Genomic DNA, 20931 nt, shown 5'->3' on the forward strand with positions numbered 1-20931 from the left:
TTGTTTATTTGAGAGAAGGTTGTGCATTTCTAAGTGTAAGGTAATGGATTGGTTGATGATGGATTCCATAACCTTGCAGGCGACGCAACATAGGGAGATAGGTCTATAATTATCAACTAAGCTGGGGTCGCCTTTTTTGAAAACTGGAATGACTGTGGCTAGCGACCAGAGACTGGGAAGGGAACTGGTTCTAAAGGCTATATTAAAGATTATACTTAGGGGTTCTGCTAGATTACTAGAGAGTTTTTTTAAAAAGTAAGCACAAAGACCATCAGGTCCAATGGATAGAGATGGCTTCAATTTACTTAGAGCTTTACCAACATTTTCTTCTGTAAAATCAACATTTGTTAAGTTGTCATGCTCATTGATTGTACAAATTGGGAATGTGGGATGAGTGCCATCACTGTTGACAAAAACTGATGCAAAGAATTTATTAAAGAGGTTTGCTCTAGATTCTTCATCATTGTATTCATTGCCATCAGGATCTTTTAGAGGTGGCATGCGTCTAGAGTTTTTAAGCTTGTTGTTGACAAAATTATAGAAGGCACGACTGGAATTTGTGCGCAGAAGATCTTCTTCTTGCTTGGTGTGGTAATTTGTGCATTCAGTTTTTATTTGGTTGCATATAGTTCTGTAGCGTTTTTTAAAATTAGCTACATAGCCCTTTTTGTTTCTTTTCCAGAGGGATCTTTTTTTAGATTGAAGCTTTTTTATTGATATGGGTAGTTTGCTTTTCCTAATCTTGATGGTAGTTAGTGGTACGTATAGTTCGATGACTCTGTTGATTTCGAGTAGGAAAACTCTATAGTGGTCTTCAGCAGTTATACAGGTTGAGAACAGATTTTGCCAGTCTAGAAATGAAAGATCATTGTTTATAAAGTCATAATTGGCTTTTTTGAAGTTGTAAATGGGAATGCTATTGATATGATGGTTTAAGTCACAACGTATATTAAGATGGAAGTCAATCATGCAATGATCACTGTTGGAAAAGGGTTCTCTTATTTGTAGTCCATAAATGGTATTGTTATTGTTGCAGAAGATGAGGTCAAGGCAGTTGTTTAGTCTTGTATTATTGGTTACAAGTTGTTCAAGACCTAGGTTAGTAACAGCGTTGTATATTGTTGTGTGGATTGGATCAGTTGTACTTTCATTTGTTATCCAGTTGATGAGAGGTAAATTTAGGTCACCCAGGAAGATGAGTGGATATGGGCAAGAGGCAGCCCAAGTTAGTAATGAGGTTAAAATATTAGCATGAGTAATATCGTAGTCGGGGGCTCTGTAGCATAGAATGAATCGAAGTGCGGTATTAGATGATAGATCACATACAATAGTTTCAGGAAGAGAAAGTTTGTGGGCAACTTGTATGTTTTTTAGTTTAAGTGACTTTTTATAGAAAATAGCCACTCCACCACCTCTTCGGTTTTCACGATCTGAACGGTGAACTTGATATTCTTTGTTTAAAATGATGGAATCAGGGATGAATTTTACAAGAAGAGTTCTCCATTCCTCTGAAAACAACAAAATACCTTATCCCACCAGACTTGAAATCCTAGGCCTAGAAAACTTGGAACTCCGTCGCCTTCGACAAGACCTAAGTTTAACTCATAGAATCATCTACTGTAATGTCCTTCCTGTTAAAGACTACTTCAGCTTTAATTGTAACAATACAAGAGCAACCAACAGATTTAAACTTAATGTTAACTGCTTTAATCTAGATTGCAGAAAATATGACTTCTGTAACAGAATCATCAGTGCTTGGAATACTTTACCTGACTCTGTGGTCTCTTCCCATAATCCTAAAAGCTTTAACCAAAAACTTTCTACTATTGACCTCACCCCATTCCTAAGAGGACCATAAGGGGCGTGCATAAGCGCACAAACGTGCCTACCGTTCCTGTCCTATTGTTTTTCTTTTCTTCTTCCTATATATATATAGATGCTTATACCTCCCAATATTTACTCATATATATGTTTATATACTATATAATCCTTTTTATATGATGTTGTGACAAAAATAAATAAATAAAAAATAAATTCTGAAAATAGGAGGCGGCAACACAAGAGGAGGAGGCGGAGGAGGGGGAGTGGCGGAGAAGGGGGCGCGAGAGGGAGGAGAGACGTCGCTTGACTTTACCCGAGAGGAAGACAAGAGCCGAGAGGAGAGCCGAGGAGAGCCCAGCCTGCCTGGAAGAGCCGAGAGGAGAGCCGAGCCCACCTGGAAGAGCGGAGAAGCAGCAGCCATTCCTCCTCCTTCAGGCAGGTGGCAAGACTCAGCGCGCATGCGCAGCCCCTTCCCCCGCCCCCCTCCCGTCAATGGTTTGGCTTTGCCATCGCTGAAATCTGGTCACTTTAGGCTATGTTTGACTACAATAGACTTCTAATAAAACTTTCCCAATGAATGGAGCCAAGGATCGTTTTTACTTAGAGATTTAAGTTGTGATAGTTCTGCCTCCCTAACCTTTCACCCATCAGCTACTGTACATACCATTGGTCTGGGCAAAAGTCTTTACCAGCTGACTCGCCTCCTCTTGTATGTGTTCTTCCAGCCCCTTTTTCATTTGTCCCAATTTCTGAAGGGTTGAATTTCCAAACTGTCTCTGCTGCTTCCAGGTTCTTCTATCGGAAAACATGATGCCTGCAGGAAACATGAACCGTTTGGATGCTTTATTAGAAATGTATTATTTTTATTAGAAACATTTACATTCAGGAAATCATGGCTGTATACATCACCGCCTCTCCTCCATTTTTCCCCACAGCAACAAGCCTGTAAGGTAGGTTGGGCTGAGAATGATTGGATCAAAATCACATTCAGTGGTTGAACCATTTAATCTCCTAGGTCCTTTCAAAGGCAACATCTGATTGGATCTCAGTAATGGTGATCTTGAATTTGAGCCAGCCGTGTGCAGCAGCAACCAAAAAAGCTAACAAAATCCTGGGTTGCATAAACAGAGGCATAGAATCAAGATCCCGTGAAGTATCTAGACCTATCAGCCTGACCTCAATACCGGGGAAGATTCTGGAAAAGATAATCAAGCAACGAATCATTGAACACCTAGAAGCAAACAAAGTAATAACCAAAAGCCAACATGGATTTGTCAAAAACAGATCGTGCCAGACTAATCTTATTGCATTCTTCGACAAAGTAACAAAATTAGTGGACCAGAGGAATGCTGTTGATATAATTTACTTGGACTTCAGTAAACCATTTGATAAAGTAGACCATAACCTACTACTGGATAAAGTAGAAAAATGTGGGTTAGACAGCATCACCACCAGATGGATTCGTAACTGGCTGACCAACCGCACTCAATGTGTAGTCCTCAATGGAGCTACATCCACATGGAGGGAAGTATGCAGTGGAATACCCCAAGGCTCTGTATTAGGCCCAGTACTCATCAACATCTTCATCAATGACTTGGACGAGGGGATAGATGGGGAACTCATCAAATTTGCAGATGACGCCAAGCTGGCAAGAATAGCCAACACTCCAGAAGATAGGCACAAGTTACAGAAAGATCTTGATAGACTTGAACATTGGGCGCTATCTAACAAAATGAAATTCAACAGTGAAAAGAGCAGGGTTCTACATTTAGGCAAAAAAACCAAAATGCACAGGTACCGTATATGTGGTACCTTGCTCAATAGTGGTACCTGTGAGAGGGATCTTGGGGTCCTAGTGGAAAACCATTTAGATATGAGCCAGCAGTGTGCAGCAGCTGCCACAAAAGCCAACACAGTTCTGGGCTGCATAAACAGAGGGATAGAATCAAGATCAGGTGAAGTGTTAATACCACTTTATAAGGCCTCGGTAAGGCCACACCTGGAATATTGCATTCAGTTTTGGTCGTCACGATGTAAAAAAGATTTTGAGACTTTAGAAAGAATGCAGAGAAGAGCAACAAAGATGATTAGGGGACTGGAGGCTAAAACATATGAAGAACAATTGCAGAAATCGGTATGTCTAGTTTAATGAAAAGAAGGACTAGGGGTGACATCATAGCTGTGTTCCAGTATCTCAGGGGTTGCCACAAAGAAGAGGGAGTCAAGCTATTCTTCAAAGCACCTGAGGGTAGAACAAGAAGCAATGGGTGGAAACTAATCAAGGAAAGAAGCAACTTAGAACTAAGGAGAAACTTCCTGACAGTTAGAATAATCAATAAGTGGAACAACTTGCCTGCAGAAGTTGTGAATGCTCCAACACTGGAAGTTTTCAAGAAAATGTTGGATAGCCATTTGTCTGAAATGATGTAGAGTTTCCTGCCTGGCAGGGGGTTGGACTAGAAGACCTCCAAGGTCCCTTCCAACTCTGTTATTATGTTAAGTATTAGTACAGTTTTATCAAACCCTAGTGAAACCACACCTGGAATACTGCAACCAATTTTGATCACCATACTACAAAAAAGATGTTGAAACTTTGGGAAAAGTTCAGAGAAGACTAACTAAGATGATCAAAGGCCTGGAGACTAAAACATATGAAGAACGGCTGCAGGATTTGGGGTTTGTCTAGTCTAAGGAAAAGATGAATTAGGGGTGACATGATAGCAGTATTCCAGTATTTGAGGGGCTGCCACAAAGAAGAGGGGGGTCAACCTATTCTCCAAAGCATCAGAAGGCAAGGCAAGAAACAATAGATGGAAACTAATCAAAGAGAGAAGCAACCTGGAATTAAGGAGAAACTTCCTAGCAGTGAGGATAATTAACCAGTGGAACAGCTTGCCTTCAGAAATCGTGGGCGCTTCATCAGTGGAGGTTTTTAAGAAAAGACTAGAGTAGATAGTCACTTATCTGAAAGAGTATAGGTTCTCCTGCTTGAGAAGGGGACTGGACAAGAGACGTCCAAGATTCCTTCCAGCTCTATTCCTATTCCTATTCCTATTCCTATTCCTATTCCTATTCCTATTCTCTTCTATTCAGTAGTCTCTTCTACTCTACTCTACTCTACTCTACTCTACTCTACTCCACTCTACTCCACTCCACTCCACTCTACTCTACTCTACTCCACTCCACTCCACTCTACTCTACTCTACTCTACTCTACTCCACTCCACTCCACTCTACTCTACTCTACTCCACTCCACTCTACTCTACCCTTCTCTACTCCACTCCACTCCACTCCACTCCACTCTACTCCACTCTACTTCACTCCACTCCACTCTACTCTACTGCAACCAATTTTGGTCACCATACTACAAAAAATATTCTATTCTAATATACAGCAAGATCTGAGACCTGGGTTCCAAAGTTTTGATCTATCCATCATCAAAATCCCTATCTCCCCAAACCACTGAACCCAGCCTACCCTAAACTTTCACCAAATATTAAAAATCCGCATAAAGTCACATTCTTATTATCCTGGTGGCAATAAAAAATAAAGACCTACTCCAGTACAAAAAGACTGAAAGGAGCAAGCGTCTATTTTCTTTCCACTTACCTTTTCCGCTTCCCAGAATTTTTGAAAAAGGAAATATTGGTCGCTCAGACATTGCTTCAGAATTATTCATTAATCCATTTTTCACAGCTATGAATCCAGTTAGCACAATCACAGGTGTGTGTCCTATCCAAAAGGTGAAGACATTCCCATATGTGTCGGTAAGCTGTAAATGGGGTCAAAATACTCAACAAAGTCACGGCAGGGAAAGGGTTAAGCGTTACGTGAAAAATATTGTTGCATTCCAAATATCCTTGACTGGGACTCCTTGCGCACGGTCACTCACGCCCTCGTTACTTCTCGCCTGGACTATTGCAATGCTCTCTACATGGGCTCCCCTTGAAGAGCACCAGGAGGCTCCAGCTAGTCCAGAATGCGGCTACGCGGGTAATAGAGGGAGCACCACATTGCTCCCATATAACACCTATCCTGCGTGGCCTGCACTGGCTGCCGGTAGCCTTCCGGGTGCAATTCAAGGTGTTAGTGACCACCTTCAAAGTGCTCCATGGCTTAGGACCGGGCTATTTACGAGACCGCCTACTGCCACCGCTGGCCTCCCAACGACCTGTGCGCTCCCACAGAGTGGGCCTACTCAGGGTGCCGTCGACCAAACAATGTTGGTTGGCGGCCCCCAGGGGAGAGCCTTCTCTGTGGCAGCACCGGCTCTTTGGAACGAGTTACCTCCGGGGTTACGCCAACTCCCTGATCTCCGAACCTTCAAGCGGGAACTGAAGACCTTACTATTTAATCGTGCGGGACTAGCCTGAGTGCATTTTAATTATAATTTTAAATTTTAAGGGTTTTTACGTCGGTCTATGACCGTTTTAGTTAAATTAGGCCTATTTAATATTTGTTTTAAATTTGTTTTAAATTTGTTATTTATATTATGTATTATTTGTGTTTTTAATAAGGCTGTAAACCGCCCTGACTCCTTCGGGAGAAGGGCGGTATAGAAATTAAACTATAAATAAATAAAATAAAATCTGTGTTTATTCATTTCTTTGTTTAAAAATAAATTATTAAATATTACAGATCAAATGAATACAAATAAAAATGAAAGAGTAGAGAGAAAAGTAAAAATAAAAATAATGAAATACTGTAAAAGAAAAATTGAGGGAAAAAATAAGAATAGAAAACAAGAAAAAAGAAATATAAAGAAGTAACATCTCCTTCCATCTAACAAGGATAAAAATTTAATAGCTAATCATTTTACCTTAAAATACAACTAACAAACTCTTCAGATCACATCTCTTATCTCTTAAGTAATAAATCTTTAAGACCTCATCATTTTAACATTTTTTAAAAAAATAAATAAATTTATAATCTTTCCCTTCTGTTTTATCAATCTTGATCTTTTTCTTCTTTCTCCCTTTTCATCAAGTTTTTCGAGGAACGAGGTGGCTCATGTCGTTAGGATGCTGGCTTGGAAGTTAGCAAGCCCATGTTCGAGACTCGAGTGCTGCCGTGAAGTGGAGTGAGCTACTGTCATTTGCTCCAGCTCCTTGATAGGGACATGAAAGGAGCCCCCACAGGATCCCGCAAGCAACAGTGATCTCACCAGATAATCATTTCAACCTGGAAGTGCCTTATGAGTTGCCTCTGACACAACTGGGATGGGGATCAAGTCTTTTAAAATTTTAACAGATCTCCTTTGTATATCCAATGGAATAAAATTACCCAAATCTCTCTCTTGATTGGTTAGTTGGTTATATGTTCTTTTTAATTATTAAAACAACAGCTACTCTCTTTGTATATCCAGTATTTCATTTTGTTCCAAATCATTCTTGTAGCCTGTCATTTTTAAATTCACATTCAGATATATTTCACTCTTAGCCAGTAAAACCTGTTCCTCTTCCATAACATCATTCACACAAAGTCTATTTATGATGGCAGACATTGTTAAAATTAACTTCTGAGACCACTGTTCACATATGTCCTCAGTATATTCAGTGTTAAGGTACTTTGCTCTATTCTGTGTTAATAGGTCAAATGATTAATTGTAATCCTTATTTCCTTTTAGTTATGGCGTCCAACCTTCAAAGTGTCTTCCTATCACTTTTTTTCCTGAAATTCCTAATATGTGTGATTTTTCCACAGGAAGGATACATTCATTTTATTTCAAAATTCATTTGAAGTCCATCTAGACTCTTAATCTATTTATTATTTTCCAAAAACTATACTCCAATGTCCTTTATTTGCTGTTCACACTTTTGCTTAGCAAAAATTGCTAACTCTTTGACATTACACTTAAAATTTCTTTTGTTAAGAATTGAGGGAAACTCACCCTGTATATGCAATCAGACTTTTGCCATTCAAAAGGTTCTTAATATTTGAAAGCAGCTTAAAAAGTAATTCTAAAAGTGATTAATAATAATAATAACAACAACAACAACAACAGAGTTGGAAGGCCTTGGAGGCCTTCAAGTCCAACCCCCTGCCCAGGCAGGAAACCCTACACCATCTCAGACAGATGGTTATCCAACATCTTCTTAAAAATTTCCAGTGTTGGAGCATTTACAACTTCTGCAGGCAAGTCGTTCCACTTATTAATTGTTCTGTCAGGAAATTTCTCCTTAGTTCTAAGTTGCTTCTTTCCTTGATTAGTTTCCACCCATTGCTTCTTGTCCTGCCCTCGGGTGCTTTGGAGAATAGCTTGACTCCCTCTTCTTTGTGGCAAAGAAATCCCTGAGATATTGGAACACTGCTATCATGCTAGTCCTCCTTTTCATTAAACTAGACATATCCAGTTTCTGCAACCGTTCTTCATATATTTTAGCCTCCAGTCCCCTAATCCTCTTTGTTGCTCTTCTCTGCACTCTTTCTAGAGCCTCAGCATCTTTTTTACATCACGGCGACCAAAACTGAATGCAGTATTCCAAGTGTGGCCTTATCAAGGCATTATAAAGTGGCACTAACACTTCACGTGATCTTGATTCTATCCCTCTGTTTATGCAGCCCAGAGCTGTGTTGGCTTTTTTGGCAGCTTCTGCACACGGCTGGCTCATATCTAAATGGTTGTCCACTAGGACTCCAAGATCCCTCTCATAGGTACTATTATTGAGCAAGGTACCACGTATATGGTACCTGTGCATTTTGTTTTGGTTTTTTTTGCCTAAATGTAGAACTTTACTAACCAAAACGTCCAGGATTCCTGAGCCCAGGACAATCCACCTGCTCTCTGATACTTGAGGTGCGTGGAGAGAAACTCAGACCACCATGGCAGAGGGCAGGATCACTGAAGAAAGCCTGCACCTGGAAACCCAGATGGAGAGAGAACCTGCCCCCACCCAGGAAACTCGAGGAGTTAGCAGCCCAAGCGGAACTCAACTACAACTGTCTCTGACCACAGAAGCCAAAACACCCAGGATGCCTGCCTCAGCAACCAAAGCAGAAAGGGATGAGTATTGGTGGAAGAGAATCCCTAAAGCAGTCGAGGTCGCAACCCCACCACCACCTCCCTTCACTGAGGCAATACATAAGTGAGTTAGAAAGACTGGAGTGGATGTGTTCTGTCCCCCCTCGCCTCCGTCCGAGCGATGGCTTAATTAGCCGGCACTTTAAGCTCTGGCAGCAAAAGAGCGAACATCTGCCAAGTGTCTCTGTTATCTCCCTCAACAACAATGAGTCACCCAGGAACAAACAGTACTTCAGCTCTTAGTTAAGCAGTTAATTTGCCTTCTACGAAGAGGAACAGCAGCTCTTGCTGCCTTTATATCCTGTGGGGTGTGGCCAGTGGTAGGATTCAAGTAATTTAACAACCGGTTCTCTGCCCTAATAATTTCTCCCAACAACCAGTGTGCCAAACTGCTCAGAAAATTAACAACCGGTTCTCCTGAAGTGGTGCGAACTGGCTTAATCCCACCACTGGGTGTGGCTCCATGACTCAGCACTTTCTAGCCCACCCCTGCTTCTGTTGTTCCCGCCTCTCCTGCCTATGAAACGTAGGGTCCAGCCAAGCCTGATTGCCATCAGCTGGGTCTGGAGGCGTGGCCTGGGGGGGAAGAGTCAGGGGACGGACGCCTCGTTATCTCTTCCACCTGGCCTGTTTCTGGCTCCTGGAGCTGAGCCAGGGAAGCCAGTGCTCCCAAGGTAAGTCCTGATGGCCCTTCCCCCTCACTTTCCAAGTCACTTTCTGGCAGGAGGCCCGGCTCGGGGGGCACAGACACAACAGGATGAAGGAGTGGGAAGAGGTCAGAACCCCAAAAACTCTACTGGGAGCCCCAGGTGATTCCTTAGAGCAACTGAGGGAGGAATTTGACCAAGCCACCCTTCATGATGAGGAGCCACCGTGCCACCCAAAAGAAAGGAGAAAAGAGATGTGGGGGGGTGCAATTGATCCCCATGAAGTGAGGTGAAGCTCCATCCAACCCTGCTTTTATTAGGGCATCGGGTCGGAACACCGACGCATCAAAGTTACAAAGAAACTGTCCCTTGTGCCAACAGTTTAATGATGGCTTATCTGTAGCAGAAGATCCTGTGGAATTTAGGGGAGGAGGAGGAAGAGAAAAAAAAATCTATGTGATTTATTAGCTGGTTGGTTTCATTCCCACACTGTGAGCCAAATGGTTGCATTCATTAACATAAAATGATAAGATTTGAATCTGTTCTTACAGCAAGCCGTTGTCATGCTTGGAAGTATATTTTACTTAGCGTGAATTTTGCGACAAAATTACATGGCTGCATTCAGCACCACCTTCCTGAAAAATCTGTGGATTTCCTGGACAACGTTGTCCCACGGTAATATCAGATGTGACCGCTGGGCTGAGCCTAGCCTTTTCAAAACCCAAAAGCAATTTTTTTCCCCAATTTTTTTCTCCCACGGCTCAGACTATTCTCATTCAGATTGCCAGACTGAAGGAAGCAGTTCTAGGGCACCCAATTTGAGGCCTACCTGTTGTGCCTGTCCTAAATTGGAGTTTTCCATCGAAATCAGATGCGTAGCATCCACAAACCTGGGAACAGCAAGTGCAAGGGCCGCGGTGTGGCTCAGGCTGTAAGAATTTATTTATTTATTTATTTATTCATATTTGTATACCACCCTATCTCCCGAAGGACTCAGGGCGGTTCACAGGCAAATAAAACATTTATGTACAATTAAGATAACCATTAAAAAACTTATTCTAATGCCAAATTATTAAAAATATAAATATAAATATTAAAACCAATTTAAAACCCTATGAATTTAAAATCTAGTCCAGTCCTGCACAGATGAATAAATGTGTCTTGAGCTCGCGACGGAAGGTTCGGAGGTCCGGAAGTTGAGTCCTGGGGAGTTCGTTCCAGAGGTGGGAGCCCCACAGAAGGCCCTTCCTGGGCGTCGCCAGGCGACACTGCCTAGCTGACGGCACCCTGAGGAGTCCCTCTCTGTGAGGCGCAGGTCGGTGAGAGGTATTCGGTAGCAGCAGGCGGTCCCGTAGATAACCCGGCCCTATGCCATGAGCGCTTTGAAGGTGGTTACCAAAACCTTGAAGCGCACCGGAAGGCCACAGGTAGCCAGTGCAGTCTGCGCAGGATTGGTGTCATCACAGGGAGCCACGAGGCTCCCTCTATAACCCGCGGCCGCATTCTGAACTAACTGCAGCCTCCGGATGCCCTTCAAGGGGAGCCCCATGTAGAGAGCATTGCAGTAATCCAGGCGAGACGTCACGAGGGCGTGAGTGACCGTGCATAGGGCATCCCGGTCTAGAAAGGGGCGCAACTGGCGCACCAGGCGGACCTGGTGGAAAGCTCTCCAGGAGACGGCCGTCAAATGATCTTCAAAAGACAGCCGTTCATCCAGGAGAACGCCCAAGTTGCGCACCCCTTCCATCGGGGCCAATGACTCGCCCCCAACAGTCAGCCGAGGACTCAGCTGACTGTACCGGGATGCCGGCATCCACAGCCACTCCGTCTTGGAGGGATTGAGCTTGAGCCTGTTTCTCCCCATCCAGACCCGTACGGCCTCCAAACACCAGGATAGCACTTCGATAGCTTCGTTGGGGTGGCCCGGTGTGGAAAAGTACAGCTGGGTGTCATCAGCATACAGCTGGTACCTCACACCGAAGCCACTGATGATCTCACCCAGCGGCTTCATATAGATGTTGAACAGAAGGGGCGAGAGAATCGACCCCTGCGGCACCCCACAAGTGAGGCGCCTCGAAGCCGACCTCTGCCCTCCTGTCAACACCGTCTGCGACCGATCGGAGAGATAGGAGGAGAACCACCGATAAACGGTGCCTCCCACTCCCAATCCCCCCAACCGGTGTAGCAGGATACCATGGTTGATAGTATCAAAAGCCGCTGAGAAGTCTAATAGGACCAGGGCAGAGGAACATCCCCTATCTCTGGCCCTCCAGAGATCATCCAACAACGCGACCAAAGCCGTCTCAGTGCTGTAACCGGGCCGGAAGCCGGACTGGAACGGGTCTAGATAGACAGTTTCATCCAGGTGTAGGGGAAACTGATATGCCACCATACTCTCTACAACCTTCGCCGCAAAGCGAAGGTTGGAGACCGGACGATAATTATCTAAAACAGCCGGGTCCAGGGAAGGCTTCTTGAGGAGGGGTCTCACCTCCTCAAGCCTGTTATTAAAACACAGCTGCCTGCAATTACTGCAGGTTCTAGTCCCACCAGGCCCAAGGTTGACTCAGCCTTCCATCCTTTATAAGGTAGGTAAAATGAGGACCCAGATTGTTGGGGGGGGCAATAAGTTGACTTTGTAAATATACAGAATGAGACTATTGCCTTACACACTGTAAGCCGCCCTGAGGCTTCGGAGAAGGGCGGGATATAAATATAAATAAATAAACAATAATAAGTAAATAAAGTTGTTTCAGTTTGCAGAAGAAAGGCTTCCCAGATCGGGTGTTGGTGTTGGTGTGTGCATTTGCCAAATTTCATAACAGTAATAATAATCGCTGACCGTGCTGCAAATGCCAAAACAGTAAACAAGTAAAAAAACACTCTTGTCTATTTGGGATTTTAACAAGAGTAAGAATTTATTATTTATTTTACTTATTTAGAATAGAATAGAATAGATTTTTTTATTAGCCAAGTGTGATTGGACACACAAGGAATTTGTCTTGGTGCATATGCTCTCAGTGTACATAAAAGAAAAGATACGTTCATCAAGGTACAACATTTACAACACAAATGATGGTCAATATATCAATATAAATCATAAGGATTGCCAGCAACAAGTTATAGTCATACAGTCATAAGTGGAAAGAGATTGGTGATGGGAACTATGAAACGATTAATAGTAGTGCAGATTCAGTAAATAGTCTGACAGTGTTGATGGAATTATTTGTTTAGCAGAGTGATGGCCTTCGGGGAAAAAACTATTCTAGTTGTTCTGGTGTGCAGTGTTCTATAGCGTCGTTTTGAGGGTAGGAGTTGAAACAGTTTATGTCCAGGATGCGAGGGGTCTGTAAATATTTTCACGGCCCTCTTCTTGATTCATGCAGTATGCAGGTCCTCAATGGAAGGCAGGTTGGTAGCAATTATTTTTTCTGCAGTTCTAATTATCCTCTGAAGTCTGTGTCTTTCTTGTTGGGTTGCAGAACCAAACCAGACAGTTCTAGAGATGCAAATGACAGACTCAATATTAACAAACTCTTCCTCACAGAGTGTTCTTGGGAGGTGTTCGGCTTCTGATGAAAAACTTCATTTGCCAAAGCATTCGTCACAAAGGCCGTTTGCAAAATATTTAGAGATGCGGTCAGGAGATCTGTTGGTAAATGTCAGGATTGCAAAAGAAACTGACCTTGGCTGTGGCAAACAGTGATTGAGGGCTTCACCCCTAGCCCTGCCTCTTGAAAAGTCACGTCTACCATGCCCATGTCCCAATAGGACAGCCATGTAAAGTGGAGGGAAGGGAAGGAAGAAGAAAGTGGTGAGGAAAAGGCTGGGAATCCCTTACAAACTACACCCATGTGGACACACACACACACACATGCTGATTCTGGATGTAATCTCCACCAGAGCAAAACTGAGATCACCTCAACTGAAGCAAGAACCAGACTTGAAATCCTGGGTTTAGAAAACTTAGAACTCTGCCGCCTTCAACAGGACCTGTGTTGAACTCATAGCATCATCTCTTGCAATGTCCTTCCTGTTGAAGACTACTTCAGCTTCAATCGCAACAATACAAGAGAAAACAATAGATTTAACCTCAATGTTAACCACTTCAATCTTGATTGCAGAAAATATGACTTCTCCGTCGCCTTCGACATGACCTAAGCTTAACTCACAGAATCATCTATTGTAATGTCCTTCCTGTCAAAGACTACTTCAGCTTTAATTGCAATAATACTAGAGCAACTAATAGATTTAAACTTAATGTCAACCGCTTTAATCTAGATTGCAGAAAATATGACTTCTGTAACAGAATCATCAGTGCTTGGAACACTTTACCTGACTCTGTGGTCTCTTCCCATAATCCTAAAAGCTTTAACCAAAAACTTTCTACTATTGACCTCACCCCATTCCTAAGAGGACCATAAGGGGCGTGCATAAGAGCACAAATGTGCCTACCGTTCCTGTCCTATTGTTTTTCTTTTCTTCTTCCTATATATATATATATATGCTTATACCTCCTAATATTTACTCATATATATGTTTATATACTATATAACCTTTCTGTATGATACCTACATATATTGTTGTGACAAAATAAAATAAATAAATAAAATAAAAATAAATAAAATAAATAAATAAATGCCTGGAACACACTACCTGACTCTATGGTCTCTCCTCAAAATCCCCAAAGCTTCAACCAAAAACTCTCTACTATTGACCTCACCCCATTCCTAAGAGGACCATAAGGGGCGTGCATAAGAGCACAAACGTGCCTACCGTTCCTGTCCTACTGTTTCCTTTCATTATATCCAATTAATATAGTTATTACATACTTATGCTCATATATATGCTTATATATTATATAGTTATTTTCATGCTTATGCTTATATATACTGTTGTGACAAAATAAAATAAATAAATAAATAAATAAAAGGAGGGAGGTCTGGTTGGAAGCCTTAAATGTTTAGCCAGTACAAGTGACGATGAAGGAAAAATACGTTAGCATAACAAGCTGGGTTTAACTAATTCCTATGGCTTAGAACAGCGCTCTCCAACCTTTCCAGCTTGGCGGCCCGGCACAGAGGGGAGCGTGCGAGTGGCAGGTGCAAACACATGTGCACAACTCCATTTGTGTGAGTGGAGGGAATGGCGCTTCGAATGGAGGGCGTTTGCGCTCGCACACAAAAACTCCAGTCAAGCGAGCGGAGGGCACTCGCGCTCATGTGTGAAGCTCCAGTCATGTGACTTATTTATTTATTTATTTATTTATTTTGTCACAACAATATATGTAACTATCATACAGAAAGGTTATATAGTATATAAAGGTATAGAAGAAAAGAAAAACAATAGGACAGGAACGGTAGGCACGTTTGTGCGCTTATGCACGCCCCTTATGGTCCTCTTAGGAATGGGGTGAGGTCAATAGTAGAAAGTTTTTGGTTAAAGCTTTTAGGATTATGAGAAGAGATCACAGAGTCAGGTAAAGTATTCCAAGCACTGATGATTCTGTTACAGAAGTCATATTTTCTGCAATCTAGATTAAAGCGGTTGACATTAAGTTTAAATCTATTGGTTGCTCTTGTATTATTGCAATTAAAGCTGAAGTAGTCTTTGACAGGAAGGACATTACAATAGATGATTCTATGAGTTAAACTTAGGTCTTGTCGAAGGCGACGGAGTTCCAAGTTTTCCAAGCCCAGGATTTCAAGTCTAGTGGGATAGAGTATTTTGTTGTTTTCAGAGGAATGGAGACCTCTTCTTGTAAAATATTTCTGGACACGTTCAATTGTATTGATGTCAGAAATGTGGTGAGGGTTCCAAACAGGCGAGCTGTATTCTAGAATTGGTCTAGCAAATGTTTTATATGCTCTGGTTAGTAGTGTAGAGTTTTTGGAAAAGAAGCTACGCAAGATTAGGTTTACAACTCTTAGAGCCTTCCACACACGAGCGCAAGCTCCCTCCACTGGCATGAGCGGAGCTTCGCACATGTATGCTTGCCCGTCACTTGTGTGAGTGGAGCTTCACATGTGCCTGGGCTTGCCCATCACTCATGTGGCCTGGTTTCTAACAGGCCGCAGCCTGGTACTGGGCCACAACCTGAAGATTGGGGATCCCTGGCTTAGAATTTTGCTGGACAGACTATCTTGAACCGAACACACTCAAAACTGTACAGATTATATTAGATTTTAGGAGAAGCCCTCATAGTCTACCATCTCCTACAATATTAGACAACACAGTATCAACAGTAGAGACCTTCAAGTTTCTAGGTTCTACAACATCTCAGGATTTAAAATGGAAACTCAACAGAGAAGAGAAGAGAAGAGAAGAGAAGAGAAGAGAAGAGAAGAGAAGAGAAGAGAAGAGAAGAGAAGAGAAGAGAAGAGAAGAGAAGAGAAGAGAATTCTTTACTGGTCAAGTGTGATTGGACACACAAGGAATTTGTCTTTGGTGCATATGCTCTCAGTGTACATAAGGAGAATAAAATACATTCATCAAGAATAAAAAGATACAACACTTAGTTATAGTCAAGGTTACTAATAAGTATCAAACTGTTCTAGTAAACAAATAAAACAATATAAATTGAAAGATACAAGCAACATGGTTATAGTCATAAGTGGGAAGAGATAGGTACCAGGAAGGAAAAGAATAATAATAGTAATGCAGTCTTAGTAAATTATTCGACAGTGTTGTCGGAATTAGTTGTTAAGCAGAGTGACATCAAACATCAAAAAGTCATCAAAAAAGCACAACAGAGATTATTCTTTCTGTGCCAACTGAGAAAGCTCAGGCTGCCCAAAGGAGCTGCTGATACAATTCTACAGGGAACTATTGAGTCTGTCATTTGCATCTCTATAACTGTCTGCTTTGGGCACAGCAACCAAACAAGGCAGACTTCAACAGATAGTTAGGACTGCAGAAAAAATAATTGCAACCAGCCTGCCTTCCATTGAGGACCTGCAGGAGCCAGAAAGAGCTGTGAAAAGATCTACAGACACCTCCCATCCTAGACATAAACTGTTTCAACTTCTTCCCTCAAGACAACGGCTATAGGGCATTGCACACCAAAACAACCAGACACAAAGACAGTCTCCACCCCCATACTATCACTCTGCTAAACCACTAATTCCCATCACAATGATTTATGGCCTGGAATGTCAAACTACTTGTGGTAGTACGGATGCATTACTATTACCCTTCTCATCTTTTATTAGCTTTTTATGACTATAACTTCGTTGCTTTCATCTCATGATTTACATTGATTGCTTTTATTTAGTGTCCTATTGTGATTTATGTTGATTATTTAGTATCCTATAACTGTCACTGTCATTATCCTATGACTGTAATCTATGAATTTGAATCTATGAATAATCTATGAATAGGGGGCCTCTGTGGCTCAGACTGGTAAAACAGTCTGTTATTAACAGCAGCTGCTTGCAATTACTGCAGGTTCAAGCCCCACCAGGCCCAAGGTTGACTCAGCCTTCCATCCTTTATAAGGTAGGTAAAATGAGGACCCAGATTGTTGGGGGCAATAAGTTGACTTTGTATATAGTATACAAATGGATGAAGACTATTGCTTGACATAGTGTAAGCCGCCCTGAGTCTTCGGAGAAGGGCGGGATATAAATGCAAATTTTAAAAAAAAATGAATGCTGTATCTTATGATTGTATTTTATGATTAGGATCATGATTTATCACTTACTGCTTGCATGTACACTGAGAGCTTATGCACTGGAGACAAGTTCCTTGTGAGTCCAATCACATTTGGCCAATAAAGTTTTCTATTCTATACTCTACAATAACAGAATCTTGAAAAACCTAATCATGTTCCTCCTTCTTTTCCTTTTATGCCAAAGAGACTCAAGGCAGGGTGATCTTGAGCATTTTCTTCACCCAGTTTTTCTGGGCTAAGTTTGTATTTTCCTAATGGCTGCCAGATATACAGTATTTTTCAAGGTTCAACAGTGAAAAAAGTAAGGTTCTACATTTAGGCAAAAAACAACAACAAAATGCACCGGTACCGTATATGTGGTACCTTGCTCAATAGTAGTACCTGTGAGAGGGATCTTGGAGTCCTAGTGGACAACCATTTAGATATGAGCCAGCCGTGTGCAGCAGCTGCCAAAAAAGCCAACACAGTTCCGGGCTGCATAAACAAGAGGGATAGACTCAAACTCACATGAAGTGTTAACATCACTTTATAATGCCTTGGTAAGCCCACACTTGGAATATTGTGTTCCGTTTTGGTCGCCACGATGTAAAAAAGATGTTGAGACTAGAAAGAGTGCAGAGAAGAGCAACCAAGATGATTAGGGGACTGGAGGCTAAAACATATGAAGAACGATTGCAGGAACTGGGTTTAATGAAAAGAAGGACTAGGGGAGACATGATAGCAGCGTTCCAATATCTCAGGGGCTGCCACAAAGAAGAAGGAGTCAAGCTATTCTCCAAAGCACCTGTGGGCAGGACAAGAAGCAATGGGTGGAAACTAATCAAGGAGAGAAGCAACTTAGAACTAAGGAGAAACTTCCCGACAGTTAGAACAATCAATAAGTGGAACAACTTGCCTGCAGAAGTTGTGAATGCACCAACACTGGAAGTTTATAAGAAGAGATTAGATAACCACTTGTCTGAAGTGATGTAGGGTTTCCTGCCTGAGCAGGGGGTTGGACTAGAAGACCTCCAAGGTCCCTTCCAACTCTGTTATTATGTTAAGGTTGTCTCCATACTCCCCCACAATAGGATACAAGACATTCCATATTCAGCAGCACATATAAACAAACAAACAAACAAACAAACATGGAAGGATACAGATCTTATGCAGGGGTGACCCCCCTAACAATGTGTGATACTGAACGCTGCTCATTGAGAAAGAAGGAATAAATCCCAATACCTTGGGAAATAGTTATTACTGTGGGCTGGAAAAAGTAATAATCAGTTGATCCTAGAGCAACTCTAATTACTCTTGATTACTGCTTTGAGGTAATGATAAGCAAATAAGCATGATATTAATGATGGGGAACAAGCAGATGATGAACTAAAAAAAAAATCCTTAGTCCTGAAATGCCACCTATTGTCTCCTCCCGCCCCTTGCTATTGCAATCAATCCACAAATGCCTTTAAAACGAAAGAAGACATCCCTTCAAAAATTGCACACCTTTGGGCAGGGGTGAAATGTAAAATTTGTTCTATGGGTGTGGCTTGGTGGGGGGGGGGTAATGTGACTGGGTGGACATGGCCAACTTTTTTTTTTTTACTTTTAAAAGCATTTTTTTACAACCTCTTCAGCCGAAGAGGTTGTTAAAAAATGCTTTTAAAAGCATCTGACGACCCCAGCTGAGCCACGCGATCATCAGAGGCATTTTTTTTACTTTTAAAAGCATTTTTACAACCTCTTCAGCCGAAGAGGTTGTTTAAAAAATGCATTTAAAAGCCTCTGACGACCGCAGCTGAGCCGCGCGATCATCAGAGGCATTTTTTTTTACTTTTAAAATCATTTTTTGCAACCTCTTCAGCCAAAGAGGTTGTTTAAAAAATGCTTTTAAAAGCATCTGATGACCCCAGCTGAGCCGCACGATCATCAGAGGCATTTTTTTTTATTTTTAAAAGCATTTTTTTACAACCTCTTCAGCCGAAGAAAAAATGCTTTTAAAAGTTAAAAAAAAACTTGATGATCGCGTGGCTCATCTGGGCATGGGGTGGGCAGGGATTTTTGTTACTGGTGCTCCGAACCACCCGCCGCCATCGCTACCGGATCAGGCGATCCGGTCCGAACCGGGAGCATTTCACCCCTGCCTTTGGGATATTTCTCCTAAACTTTCTTCTCTGGATCTTCTCCACCACCACTCCTATAAAAGCCTTCATCTATTTAAAAACTTCAACTATGTTCTCCCGATCATCAGAGCCAAACAGACCCATCGGACTCCAGTTTTTATCATAATTGACCCTAGTTCCTTTTGTCACACTTCTCCCAAATATACCTGCTGCCTTATTTAGAAAAATACCTTCATGAATGTATCCTGGCGGATCTTCCATCCGATCCTCCACAGGCTTCCAAAGAGAGGGAAAGGGACAGGTCCAGGAGGAAGTTTCCTTCGTGTCCAAAGGAGCATTAGGAACTGCACTATCAGAAAGCATATTCCCGTAGCAATCAGGAACTGACTCACTTCCATCTTTAACCGATAAAAGCCAAAGTATTGTCCTTGCTTCTTTTCTGGTTTGTGTTCTTAACAATATTCGCTTGAGAATGCCAACTGCTTATATGTGATGATTAAGTAGGCAAAACAATCAAGCCGATTGGCATCTTCTCCAACACATTAGAAATATTTCCTGCCTAGGAACGTGCCTTCCATCCTGTGTGCGTTATCTACACAAGCATAATTGCAACGGATCCTATGACTGTTTTTAAGAAGTTTGGCAGGGAAATAAGGAGCTATTAGTTCCACTTGAGTTTTTCTAACAGGTCAGGGGACCCTTAATTTTGAGTGGCAAGGACTCACAGGATGGAGGGATCAGCTACATTCCCAGTAACAATGTCTGACCACGTTGGCGAATTAAACCATTTGATCACTTTAACACGCTACACTAAACCAACACAAACCACCCAGTCGCTACACCACAAAATTATCTCACCGAGGTTCATACCAACCAAGCTTAGGTGGCTGTGCAACGTGACCTGGTCAAACATGTTGCACCAAGACTGCTCTAGGGGGAAGAAGAAAAGTTTCAAGGTAAATTGTCTATTAGAGAGAGGCCGGAGAGAAACACTGTGATACTTATAGACACCAATGGGCCCGTGCTGGGTACCATATTTGATACCCAAGACTCCTTACCTCGTTGCCTTTAATTTTGTTGAATTAAAATGAGCAAATAAATGTGAAAGCTGAACCACTGCAAAGCAGCATTCTCCAGAAGTATCTTTATTTATAAGAACGACCCTAGTTTATATATGAGAGTTTTGTATAACAGTTATTTATTTATTACCTGCTTGCTTGCTTACTTACTTACTTACACATGAGCCAGCAGTGTGCAGCAGCTGCTAAAAAAGCCAACACAGTCCTGGGCTGCATAAACAGAGGGATAGAATCAAGATCACGTGAAGTGTTAGTGCCACTTTATAATGCCTTGGTAAGGCCACACTTGGAATATTGCATTCAGTTTTGGTCGCCACGATGTAAAAAAGATGCTGAGGCTCTAGAAAGAGTGCAGAGAAGAGCAACAAAGATGATTAGGGGACTGGAGGCTAAAACATATGAAGAATGGTTGCAGGAACTGGGTATGTCTAGTTTAATAAAAAGAAGGACTAGCATGATAGCAGTGTTCCAATATCTCAGGGATTTCTTTGCCACACAGAAGAGGGAGTCAAGCTATTCTCCAAAGCACCCGAGGGCAGGACAAGAAGCAATGGGTGGAAACTAATCAAGGAGAGAAGCAACTTAGAAC

At 42.0% G+C, this 20931-nt stretch overlaps 1 protein-coding gene across 1 annotated transcript in view; it reads right to left on the reverse strand.

Annotated features, from left to right (window-relative positions):
* LOC131200727 (cytochrome P450 2A3-like) overlaps window positions 1-19762 on the reverse strand; it is a 40550-nt gene extending 20788 nt beyond the window's left edge. Inside the window, exons 1-3 of the mRNA XM_058187923.1 lie at window positions 19494-19762; window positions 5431-5593; window positions 2486-2635 (exon numbers count right to left, since the gene is read on the reverse strand). Of these exons, the coding sequence (XP_058043906.1) occupies window positions 2486-2635; window positions 5431-5593; window positions 19494-19661 (481 nt within the window). The 5' untranslated portion in view covers window positions 19662-19762. The remainder of the gene's footprint in view (window positions 1-2485; window positions 2636-5430; window positions 5594-19493) is intronic.
* Between the last annotated feature and the right edge of the window lie 1169 nt (window positions 19763-20931).

Source organism: Ahaetulla prasina, chromosome 6 (assembly GCF_028640845.1).
Source record: "Ahaetulla prasina isolate Xishuangbanna chromosome 6, ASM2864084v1, whole genome shotgun sequence".
Taxonomy (NCBI): Eukaryota; Metazoa; Chordata; class Lepidosauria; order Squamata; family Colubridae; genus Ahaetulla; species Ahaetulla prasina.